This window comes from Gouania willdenowi, chromosome 6, assembly GCF_900634775.1.
Source record: "Gouania willdenowi chromosome 6, fGouWil2.1, whole genome shotgun sequence".
NCBI lineage: Eukaryota > Metazoa > Chordata > Actinopteri > Blenniiformes > Gobiesocidae > Gouania > Gouania willdenowi.
Genome location: NC_041049.1, coordinates 19,112,266 through 19,125,606, shown reverse-complemented (window position 1 = coordinate 19,125,606; position 13,341 = coordinate 19,112,266). Strand labels below are relative to the sequence as shown.

The 13,341-nt window shown below is 36.7% G+C and overlaps 1 protein-coding gene across 4 annotated transcripts in view; it reads left to right on the top strand.

Annotated features, from left to right (window-relative positions):
* Window positions 1–13,341, top strand: part of celsr1a (cadherin EGF LAG seven-pass G-type receptor 1a) — a 147,368-nt gene that overhangs the window by 92,746 nt on the left and 41,281 nt on the right. For 3 of the 4 annotated variants that reach the window (XM_028448876.1, XM_028448874.1, XM_028448875.1), the window contains exons 7-10: window positions 123–203; window positions 8,606–8,763; window positions 11,499–11,662; window positions 11,767–11,892. In XM_028448876.1, the coding sequence (XP_028304677.1) occupies window positions 123–203; window positions 8,606–8,763; window positions 11,499–11,662; window positions 11,767–11,892 (529 nt within the window). The remainder of the gene's footprint in view (window positions 1–122; window positions 204–8,605; window positions 8,764–11,498; window positions 11,663–11,766; window positions 11,893–13,341) is intronic. The other variant, XM_028448877.1, reaches the window with a different exon arrangement.

The window sequence follows — 13,341 nt, the reverse complement described above, 5'->3', positions numbered from 1 at the left end:
AGAAACCATGTGCTCACTAGAACAACCGTACATTCAATATTCAATAATATCAACCTTGATGTGGTTTGCTTGTAGGCCAAGGTCTAACGCGGTGTCTCTCTCTCACCGTGTCTCTCTCCCAGGGCGGGGGGAGTCTGATGGACTCCAGTGGGGTTCTGCGACTCTCGCTCTATACTGCCTGGCTGGAGCTCAATCAGAAGGAGGTAACCTCTGACCTCTAGGCTAGTCCCACCAACTGGTGCTTCCTTCTCTTTGGGTTTCATTTAGTCCCTGCTTTTCTACCTGTACTGTTGTAAGCTTTGATCAGTTTCATAAGGTGACGGGAGGCGTAATAAGGTCATATCTGGTGTGGAGATATGAATGATTATTGGTGGTTGGTTGTATTGTTGCTTGGTTGATTGGCTGTGGGATATGTGTGGAATTCTTTAAAGAGTAACTAAACCCCAAATACACATCTATTTAAGTATGAAGTGGTGCTGTTGATTGATCCTGGTCCAACTCTCAACATTTTAATCAAAGTATTTCAATTTGGCATAATTTGTTGTAAAATGTCAGCGTGACTGTCCTCTATGGGTTGAAACCTGGCTATTACAATTGATTTTTGCTATTGGTTGAAAATAAGATCATGTGATGTTTAAGGACCATCTTGCGTCACTGTTAGCCCCGCCCCTTTTATAAAAAAGGGGCGGGGCTCACACCTGTGAGCTCTACAATCTTTGGTGGGTAGGTTGGATTGAGAGGAGAGTGAATAGAGAGGTATATTGAGTAATGAGTAGCTAGTTAGCATAGCCTAGATTGTTCATTTTATAGTATAGAGTGGGCGTTTCTTAACTACTCCAGGAGTCCCGCCCACAATCAAGTCATTTTTTGAATTTTCCTCCGAGTAGCAGATCACGAGAAAGCAGTTGTTTAGTTACTCTTTAAAGATGGTGATTCCCAACCAGGTGTACGCATACCCCTAGGGGTACAGGAGCACATTTCAGGATCTATCAATCGATTTAAAAAATAATTAGAAAACGTTCCTCGTTCAAATTTCAAATTTGCGATAAACTAACAATAATATTTCTCAACAAAATACTGTCCTTTCCTGTCATTTAATTGAAGAACGTGTCTATTTGTACAGTTGCCGTACAGACAACCCCCGGTGCTATTGATGAGTTTACTGAAGTACGTAGCGTCTTAGGGTTAGGATTAGGGTTAGGTTATAACCCGATATCGCAACAATTCTTAGGGTTCGGTTTAGTCATAGTCACGCGACCTAAACTAACCAATGACTAACCTATCACGTGACCTAAACTGGACAAATAGGGGCGCCCCGTACGGATAGAATATTGGTATATTGATACGGCAACCGTACGGATAGCCACTGCCATAATTGAAACAGGGTTAATTTATGCTTTAGAGGCCGTTTAATGACAATACATTCCCATGTTAGCTACATTGTACAAAGGAGACTCAGTATTTTGAGTTTGTAGATTAAGTCTTTGGGAACCATGATCGCCTGCTGATACACTTATGAAACAGTATATGAAATTGTTGAGGGTGTACTTATGTGAAGCGTTGATACACATGATTTGACATAAATGTAAAGGGGGTACACGGGACAAAAAATGATATGGGAATCACTGCTTTAAGACGATTGTATTGCTTATTCTTGCTATAATTTCGCCAACAAACAAGCTAATTTTTGCTAATTGTGTTTTTTCCTGCAAACGAATGGACTACTTTGACCATTACCTTCTACTTAATCCCTTGTTAGCGATTACATTAATTAGTTATTTTGATTTAGTATTGGTACACAGTGGACTTACATTTCTATTATTAGCCCGTGGTCATTATAGGTAGTCCTTGTGTGTTATTAGCGTGGTTCTACGTGTTGTGCTAACTTTAGCTTGGTTAGAAATTAGCTTAATATCTAAAATTAAATTTCCAAACCTAATGTTTTCTTAGTGTGCATCATTTAAAAAATTCCATTTTCCGAACCTAGACCAAATCCTCATCTTTATTCACTGTTTTTAATAGTATTTTTTTAAATCTCATTCTGCAATCATGAGTAGCTTGTTCGGTTTTTTGACACCAGGGTAATTGATAATTAATTACAATTATTGCATAATTACAAATAAAAATGTAATCGGAAAAAAAAATCTGTTGCTATAGTAATCATAATGGAATTGCAATTGGGTTCCGATAATTGACTTTGCAATTGTAATTGGTGTGACAGTTCTATAGAAACCGTCAGTTACAGATAAATTAAAGGCAAAACCATGTTACAGTTCTATGGCTTACACATATGTAGTTTATTATTAAATGATCAACAAATTAGATGGTGGATAATAGCTTTTAGTGCATTTTAAAGCTGAGTTATCATAAGAGATGCTAACAGAAAGCTAACACAAAAGGATTTGAGGCTCATTTGTGATTAATTATAATTGAACTTTAATAATTGAGAACGTAATTGTAATTGAAGGGGATGGTAAATAATCGTAATTTAATAGTAATTGGGGAAAAATGCTGGTCATTGCAATTGTAATGTAATTGTAATTGAACGTGGGTAATTGGAAGCATAATTGTAATTTTTAAATGTAATTGACCCCATCCCTGGTTGCCACCATGTAAACACAAATATGTTATAAAAGCAGTGATGGATGGAATAGTAGAGAGGATTGTATCAACTTTTCTTTCAGCTTGGATTGTTTTGCTTCTTTCATTTTTCTTCCTTGACAGATTCAAACCTGTCTTATGTCATGTTGAATAAACAAGCCTGAGTAATTAGTCAGAAACCTGCGTGTTTGTGCTTTTGTTATACACGTTTATTCAGTGCATGGGAATTCATTTTATTCTGGTGACCTCTTCTGTTATTCTGTTAATCAAAGCACGATGGAGACTCGTTATAATTGGATAATGAAGTAATCGTGAACTATCAGACAAATGTCTGCCAGGAATCCAGTCGTTTAAACCTTTTCTCACAGTTGTGGCCACGGCGTGTAGTGTGTGTCGTCATTTAGGAATGGACATAAATCTGTCGTTGCACAGTCTTTATTGTACTGACTAACTTGCTACTTGTTTTGTGTTATTCTTCGGGTGTTACATTCTGCCCTCCTTCACCTGCTCTTTAAAAGTGTGTGTGTGTGTGTGTGTGTGTGTGTGTGCTACAGAAAAATATCACACCTCTCATACAGCATGACCTAAACCTTTTATTACCGATGAAGGAGAAGGACTGTGGAATTTTTAGAGGGAAGAGAGGGAGCGGAAAGAGAAAAAAGCTGAGCAAGAGCAAACATCCATGGAGTTTATAGGTGCTCAGATGTTCAGACTGAAACAATACAAACAAGAACATTTCTAGATTCTAGGCCTGGTTTCCTGTAGGCCTCATGTGCTAGTTTTTATTGGTTGGACGTCCACTGTCAGGTACTGTCTGAAAACACACTAACTGACCTGGGCTTAACATTTTTAATGGCCTTCAAGCCTAATTTTAAACCAGTGCTAAAAAAAATCTAACCAAGAAGTTAAGGTAGATGTTAACAAAAAAAACAAATACACATTTCAAAAGCTACCTTAGCATTTTTTTTTTTTTTTTTTTTTTTTAAATAATAAACCACAAGCTTCTCTAATACTAGGTTGAAGATGAAGCCCACATGCCACAAGTTAATTATCCCTGCAATAAAAGCCTGACCCTGGTTGTTATACAGTCATCAACTGTGATTTTCTGATCTGAGCATTAATACAGGAAAGAACAAAAGTTTGTGTGTAGCTTTTTTTATTCATTTTATATAGTTTTTGTTGTAAATTTGTATATTTTATTTCATTTTGTAGGTTTTTTTTTTTTTGTCCTTTTGTGTATTTTTTTTTATTGTACTTTTGTGAATTTCTAATTAAATTTGTTTTGTGTGGTTGTTGTAAGTCCTTTTGTGTTTTTGGGGTCATTTTTTCTGCATGTATTTTTATGTTATTGTTCTATATTTTGGACTCATTTTTGTGTATTTTCCTGGAATTATTTTTTATTTTTTTGTACAATTTTTGTTTTTTGTGTATTTTTCTTTAACTTTGTATGTTTTTTGTAAAGTAATTTTTTGTGTTTTTGTCTTTTTTTGAATTTCCGTTTAAATTTTTTTTTTGCTATCGTTTTGTGTATTGTGTAGTCTTTTTGTGTTATTTTGTTTGCATGTCTTGTCATTTTGTATATTTCATTTCCTGGATTTTTTTTTACATTTTTTACAATTTTTTATGTTTTTTTAAATAATTTTGTGTTTTTTTGCTGTTGTTTTGTACATTTACTTTGGGGTCTGCACAAAATTACACCGAGTGCCACATGTGGCCCCCGGGCTGTCAGTTTCAAAGTATAAAAACGATAAAGGGTCAAGAGTTAACCCAGGATACAAGTCAGGGGTTGTGTTCCACATCCATGGAACAGCTATGGAATTTTTTCAAGATGTCCCAAACAGGATACAGTTACTACACCCTGTGTTTTTGGGGTTGTCCTTCCCTTTGTTTTGTTTGTTGAAAGCATCCCGCCAACAATGGCCACCATCCATCTGTTTCACTAGGAGACGCTGCAGAGGGCAGAAACAAATAGTCTTGAACAGGAGACACTGTAGCCCTGAGTAAAACCTTTAGACACTGTTGGTGCCCCTTTGAATCATTCACACTTCTAGGCTTACGTCACCTCAGGGCAGGTGAGGTAATGTGGACATGACACAGAATAAGGTGTAACAAACTGGCCCGTGCATGACCAGACTAAAGCTTTTGTTTTTGTGTGTTGCCACACTTTAAGTCCTATGTGGTGCCAAATGTAAAAACTCAATTATTTTTTTCATAGCTGAGATATTTTGAACATTTAACTTATTTTTCTTTCATTTGAGACAGAAATTCATGTAAAACAGTGTTAAAATGTGTAGACATAAATCAATCTAAATGTAAAATGTAAATGTTAAATGTAAATGTTAAATGTAAATCGAAATGTTAAACCGGTCGCCAAGTATGAAGCTAAATGTTTATAAATTATGCAAATTGGGCAGGTCAGTGCCTGTTAATTACGAGGCCCCGCCCACACCACCAACTGCAGCTCAGTGAAGTGAGGAGACATTGTGGGATATCTCCAAACTGACGAATTCAAAAGAGTGGTAATGACTGGTGTACAGACTGCACATCAGCCCAGGGAATGTGTTGACAATCAACAACCCTCAGACAGTTTAACATATGTAGATTCGTGGAGAGTACCGTCATGCCATATGTCAACTCACTTTTGCCAGTGATGAAGACACCGAGGATGCAGAAGACCTTGGAGGGGTGGGTGGGTGAAGTGTTGGTGGATCCTTGTGATCGACAGGCACAGACCTTCCCATTTTGTAGATAGTTTCTAAACATTTAGCTTTACACTTCGCGACCAATTTAACATTTAGATTTTGATTTTGATTTACCATTTATATTTAACTTTTACATTTATATTTAACTTTTACATTTATATTTAACTTTTACATTTATATTTATATCTGTATGTTTACCATTTACATTTAAATTTAACATTTATATTTAACTTACATTTGGATTTAACATTTACATTTAGATTTAACATTTACATTTAGATTTATTTTTCATGTTTACACATTATGATAATGTAGAACATGCTGTTTTACATGAATATGTCTCAAATGAAAGAAAAATGAGCTAAATGTGAGGAAAGTGAGCTAAATATTCAAAATATGTCTGCTATTAAACAATTACCCCATAAAATCCTACATGGCAGCCCTACATCTATTTTATAGACTCCAGTGAAATATTTTGGCTCAGTTTCCTCAATTTATTCTGAAAAACAATGGCACTTCCTTGGCTGAATGTAAAAGTAATAAAAGAGCGTGTGTTGCTCTTCCGTTACGATGCGAATGAACCGTGTGGCGTCTGCGAGCTGTTTCCTGCACCTCACACACACTCGCCCGTTTCCACTTTCTTACACAGCGCACACACTTGAACTCCATTTGCAGACATCCGACACAGGTTTCCACACACACTTACACACACATAAACACAGTATTTCCTCATCATTAGCTGATCATTCTGTCAGTGTGAGAGGTGGTGCCCACAGTGCTTGGGCTGCAGCTATTTTTTATTTTTATTTTAGCTAATTAGTAAGTTACAAGGAGGAAAATACTGTGTGCATTTTTTGTGTGTTTATAAAGTCATTGCAACAGTTGTTTCTCAAATATGACAAGGTGTTTGGCTGTGCGCCATAACTTTGCGTGTGCCTCATTGAGCACAGCAGATCCAATTGGCTTATGTCCTCTGCCCACTTTGTCTTTGTGGCAAACTGTGGGGATCAAGTGCGTTTCCATGGCTGCGGCAAACCTATCGCCCCTGGAGACGACACCTTAGAGAAAGGGAATCTTCAACAGGCCTGTGAGGGTGGAGGGCAAATAAGAGACTCTCATGGGGCCCCTCAAACTGAGCGCCAAGTGCACTTAAAAAGTAGGGGGTCAGAAAGACGCCCGAAACTCTATACACACTACTGCTGTCACACTACATTCTGTAATAGCTGCACACTGTTTACTGCACTGCCACATTTACAGTATATGGCCTTTTTTCATTTAAATATACTTAATTATTTATAGTAGTAGTAGTAGTAATAATAATGCCTTAACACATTCTGGGAACCTTTTAAGCTTTTATTATTTTTGATATTTCATTTAATTAAATAATAATAATAATAATAATTATTATTATTATTAATAATATTTGTATTAGTCGTAGTAATTTTAAAAATCATAATAATAATACATTATAACACTTTTCATAAAAATATGGAATTATTTCAAACACTATTATAATTATTATTATTACTTACTAGTAGTAGTAGTAGTAGTAATAATCTATTTAAATATACATGTTAAATGTAAAAGGCAAATGTAAAATGTAAATATAAATGTAAAATGTAAATATAAATGTTAAATGTAAATTTTAATGTTAAATGTAAATCTAAATGTTAAATGTAAATCTAAATCTAAATGTTAAATCTAATGCTAAATACGTTAACACATTCGGTTTTGACATTTACCATCTTTATAAGCTTTTCATTTCTAAAACAATAAAATATAAGAAAAAATTGATAGGTTTAGTTATATCTATATATATATAGCTATATATATAACATTTTTTTTATCAATACGTAATGGTAGAAGGTGAAAGTTATAGTAATATTAATAGTCGTAGGAGTAGTAGCAATAATAATATGTTAACACATTGGGCTTTAAACTTTGATTATTTTTTTTATATTTACCTTCCTTGTAAACTTTTTCTTTGTTTTTCTTTCTTTTTTATTGACTACGTGTTAGAAAGTGAAAGATGTCTGACAATCAGATGTAAAAGACAAACAGAGGGCATGTTGGAGGGAGTGGCAGTACAAAACCTATGAAACCACTTTTGGATAGAAATGCACCTAAACTGCAACAACAGACGACAGTTCCCGCCTCTCTACACTGGTTCTACAGCCTTCCCATTTTCTCTTTTTTTTTAATCTGTTCGCTCCACTTCCTTGTTTTTGTCTCTCACGACTTTTCCTTTTATGCCCTCCTTAGTTTTTTTGTTTTTCTTGCTTTGTTTCCACCGGTATCTCCTTACACTAATCCGGTTTCCAAGGGACAAACACACAAGTATACATTGTCTTTCTATGTTTATTTATCCTTTGTCTTTACATTTCAGTTTTATAATGTAGTTTATGTAAAATGGTAAATATCTATGAACTTTATAACTGTAATAGGTAAAGGTAAACTGTGCTAAAATACTGTCCTCCATATATTTGCGAACTGACCGGTCTATGTATTAGAGAAAATTAGTGTTGTTTTTTAATCGTTTGTGGTCTATTGTGTTTTGGCCCCATGATCAGCAGAATTTTGGCTAATTTTTAATGTATTAAAATGGATAATTTTAAAAAAAAAATGCTTGGTTGAAAATATCAGGGGAAAAAATCATTTGATGGTGCTATATGAATAAATACTCTTCAAAATAAAAGCACAAATTTATATTTCTTTCTTTCGTTCTTTCAACTTTCCATCCAATTGTTAGATGAGTAAAAACTTGTTGGACATTTCCATTGAAAGTTGCATTAAACGTCTTCCTGTTTTGAAACGTAACTGTACATAAAACATGCAACTGAACTTCGGTCTATGGTTAGACATTAGAATAACTAAAGCGATTTGGTGCCTGATTTTTCTAAGCGGATCTACATTTTCTCAGATCAACATTTGCCGGCTATGGGCCTTGATGAAGGAATTAGCCTACTTTGTAATCATTAGGTGCGGGCCTGCACACAATGGGCATTTCTGTTGTGTTAAGCCTGGAGAGGCCTGCACACCTCTGCTATAAACTGGCTGACATTGTTTTTGGAAAGCTGACATGCTTTGATCAAGCTTTACTCAATTTAAAGACAACTTTTAGCTACTGAATGAAAAGAAAAATAAACCACACAAGACCTGATTGTCATATGAATTTAGCCAGTTCAGGTTGACAAACACATATTGAACACAATTTATTGTCTTGAAATGCAAGTATTACTGTATTACTAGAGGTCATTCGTAGCTTGAATTTGAAATATTTGGATTCTCTTTTTAATTTTCAGCCTAACATCGGTCGGCTCGGCGTCCCTCACGGACCCTCTGGAGAAAAAGTGGCAGTGGTCGCTGTAGATGATTGTGACATCTCCATGGCTGTTCGCTTTGGAAAGCATATCGGCAACTACTCCTGCGCCGCTCAGGGCACCCAGACTGGACTAAAGAAGTAAGTGGGAAAATCTTTTTTAAAAATACAGGATCCATCTCAAAACCAGTCCTGTAGACCAGTCCAGGGCTACATAAAAACTCCATGGAACTACCAACTTATGGTGTGCCGGATGTAACTTGGTTACTTTTTCATAGACATTGCTCACTTTCCTCACATTTAGCTCAATTTTCTGTCATTTGAGACAAAAATTCATGTGAAACTGCATGTTCTAATAACATTGTTAAAAATGTGTACAAATGAAAAGTAAATCTAAATGTAAATATTAAATCTAAATGTAAATGCTGAATCTAAATGTTGAATTTAAATGTAAATCTAGGCATTAAATGTAAATTTAAATGTTATATTTAAATGTAGTTTAAAGGTAGTGGGCAGGTCAGCGTCTGTCGATCACAAGTCCCCGCCCACACCACCGACTGTGGCTCAGTGAGTGGTGGGGTGTGTTTAGATTTAGATTTAACATTTAGATATACATTTAGATTTACATTTAACATTTAGATTTTATATTTCACTTTTACATTTAACATTTACATTTCGATTTATTTTTCATTTTTACACATTTTAACACTGATATAGAACATGCTGTTTTACATGAGTTTGTCTCAAATTAAAGAAAAATGATCTAAATGTTCAAAATATGTCAGCTATGAAACAGTAACTGAGTTTTTACATTCGGCACCGCGTACCCACTTCATCTCCTTTCCTTCTCCGTCTTCATTCTTGTGGCCTTTGAGCTATCAGACACGCCTTAAACAGATAGAAACTCATCACAAGAAACGCTGTAGAGGATTTACCATGTATTTACTACACAATAACCAGTTTTTATTTATGTCCTGTGGGAGGGTTTTTAATGACTCTTGAAGGGAAGCATGCTGGGACACATTTAGCATGTGGAGGCTGGGGGCGGGAAACAGCTTCAAAGGAGCGGTAATTAGGTTAAAAAAATAAAAAAAATCTGAAACTTGCTGCACAGGTCACAGACGCTGTTGAGAAGAAGATCAAGTGTGTCGCTCAGTACTTCACTGTGTTGAACACTGCAGCACTCAGGTTTTTACACCATTGACCTTCCGGTTATTCGTACCGTACGTGGATTGTATTGCACAGTATTGATATACAGTAAATACTGAGGTATTGACAATTCTTACTAATCAATAAGAGGCATACAATATATCAATCAATTAGTCAAACTGTCAATCAACTGATCAGTCAATAAAACTTTATTTATTCTCAAGGGGCAATTCAAGGGAAAAATAGCAACATGGAGGACAAAACAAACGGGACAGAACAAAGCTTCAAACAACAAGCCTACATAAGTGCTGTGGTCGGATAATGCATTAGTATTATTGTAGTCTAACATATTATCATATTTATCAACAGCAACACTATTTTAATCAATTAAAGTTAGACATAAAATATGCTATTAAAGTCAGGATGGCTAAAAATATATGATCGATATTTTAAATAATGAAAGAAGAAAAAATGCTTCTGAAGAATGAATCTAATTAGAAGTAATTTGATCCAATCAGTGATATTAAGTTTAGGATAATTTGGTGGACATTGTGTGAAGTTAGCTAATTAATTCAATTCAATTCAATTCAGTTCAACTTTATTTGTATAGCGCAAAATACAACAAAGTCATCTCAATGCGCTTAGCAAAATATAAAATTCATAATAAGAAAGAAAAAAACCCAAGAAGATCCACATGAACGAGCGTTCAGCGACAGTGGGAAGAAACAACTCCATTTTAACAGGAAGAAATCTCCAGCAGAACCAGGTTCAGAGGTGGCAGCCATCTGCTGTGACTGGTTGGGGTTAGTGAACAGAAGGACCAACAGAACAGGATAGAGAGATAGAACATCAGAGTGTCCCAGACTAGTTGAACCACAGATCAGGAACTGCCATCATCAGCTTCACGACACCTGAAACATAGAAGACAGAAAAGGACGAGGAGAAGGCACTGACTGCAGAAAACATGATACATTATTATTAAGTCAGTCTGTCTTGGTCTTGGGCCTCACTCCCAGTGGTCTATAGTCAATACTTATTATAAAAGTGACAAATCTCTTCCCGTTTATTGGTAAGCTAACAGCGACTCCAAGGTCTGTAAATGCGACCATTCACAGACGAGGCCATGTCCGCTTTAGTGGTTAGGTTATGTTATGATTAATTAAAAAACGATCTCTATTAATGTAAACATTAAAGGAGTTTTTGTTGACTGAATCTACTGCAGAATTTGATTTGTAGAACCAGTGTCAATTGGTTTTACACTTAAACATGGGTTTTATTGTCAAAATGAACACTGGTGGAAAACAGTCTCACAGATTCCTTAGATTTGTGCTAATGTGCTAATGCTACATGCACACAGCTCAAACCTTGGTTGCTTCAGTGGGTTATGCACGTCTTCTAAAGCTCTTTGGTGTTTGCTGTAGTTTTTTTAGAAGCTCTAAGCTGGTTCTTACGTGCCCGAGTATGTTAAATCTTATTTAGTCATGGTGATGCTAGTTGTTAGCCTTGTGAGGGATTTAGACCAGCTGAACAATAACCTTTTTTCAGCTATGTCAGTCAGAGTAAGGGTGAATTCCTTGTGTTGGTTTCTCTCTTCCAGGTTACCCAGGGACATTGAGAACTAGGTTCAAAAGCATTTATATTTATCCTACTTTAAACCCTTGTCTGGTGGATCAAACATTCATGTATTGAGATGTGCTCTTACATTTCTTTCTGCATATCTTCTACAGATCACTTGACCTAACTGGGCCCCTGTTGCTTGGTGGAGTTCCCAACCTGCCAGAAGACTTTCCTGTGAGGAACAGAGATTTTATCGGCTGTATGAGAAACCTGAGCATCGACAACAGACCCGTTGACATGGCCAGCTACATAGCGAACAACGGCACCACAGCAGGTGGTGTAATCATTGCTCTCTATAAGGAGGATAAACACACTGACTGGTTGGAATTTTTGTAGAGAATGTGAAGTATTTTTATTTTTTTTTCTCATAATGATCAGGTTGCCCGGCGAAGAAAAACTTCTGCAGCAGCGATGTGTGTCAGAATGGCGGCGTGTGCGTTAGCAAGTGGAACACGTACAACTGTGACTGTCCTACCGGCTACGGCGGTAAAAACTGTGAACAAGGTATGAAACGTTGGCCATAAACCTTTATTACAAACAGTGCAAATAAAACATTTACACTCATTCACACAACAGACAAAAAAAATGATAACAATTGAAGATCATAAGAATAGCAAAACAATGACAATATACATACATATACATATCCACATACACATAGAGATATATATATATATATATATATATATATATATATATTTATAATGTATGAAATAGGGTGTCCCGATCCGATATTGATATTGGATATTGGTCAGATATCAGCCAGAAAATGAATTTTATCGGACTGCATCTAAAATCTCCGATATATATTATATTATATTTACTCAATTATAAAATACTTTAGATATTATGTGGTAGGTTATAATGTATGTAACCAATTGGTTAATAATAAATGGGTCAGTTTTGATTATACCTACTGTTGCTAACTGTTGTTCTCTGTTTGAGTAACATCACTGGATCAAGCCTTTTCTAACATTCCACAATGCAAAATAAGTAATAAAACGATGTATAATTGGATCAGCACCTCCACATCTGAGGCCATGGTTCTCCACCGGAAAAAGGTGGCTTCCCCTCTCTGGGTCGGTGGAGATTCCGTACCTCAAGTGGAGGAGTTCAAGTATCTCGGGGTCTTGTTCACGAGTGAGGGTCGGATGGAGCGTGAGATTGATAGACGGTGACGGCAGTGATGCGGTCGCTGTATCGGACTGTTGTGGTGAAGAGGGAGCTAAGTCGGGGGGCAAAGCTCTCAATTTACAGATCGATGTATGTTCCTACCCTCACCTATGGTCATGAGATTTGGGTAATGACCGAAAGGACAAGATCACGGATACAGGTGGCCGAAATGAGTTTCCTGGCTGGGCGCACCCTTCGAGATAGGGTGAGAAGCTCAGTCACTTGGGAGGAGCTCGGAGTAGAGTCGCTGCTCCTTCAAGTCGAAAGGAGCCAGCTGAGGTTGCTCGGGCATCTGTTTTGGATGCTTCCGAGGTCGCCTCCCTCGGGAGGCGTTTCAGGTATGTCCTATTGGGAAAAGGCCTCGTGGAAGGCCCAGGTCTGAGCTGGCCTGGTGTTGCCTCGGGGTCCCCCCAGAATGGCTAGAGGAGGTGTGCGTGGATCGGGAGGTCTGGGCATCTCTGCTGAGACTGCTGCCTCCGCGACCCGGCCCCGGATAAAGCGGAAGAAAATGGATTGATGGATGGATGGATGATTCATGCTGATATTGTATCGGCCAATATGCAAGGCTGCAATATAGGTATTGTATTGGAAGTGATAAAGTTGTATCGGGACATTCCTACAATAAAACGTGTAGTGAAAAAAATAGCTCAGTAGTTCATCAATTGTCAGGTTTGATATGTAAGGAGTCCATATAGTATATTAAAAACGACTGCCAGGTTTTATGAAACATCTGCAGTGACCCATTCTGAAGGAATCCAATTTTCTCAAGTCCCACACATT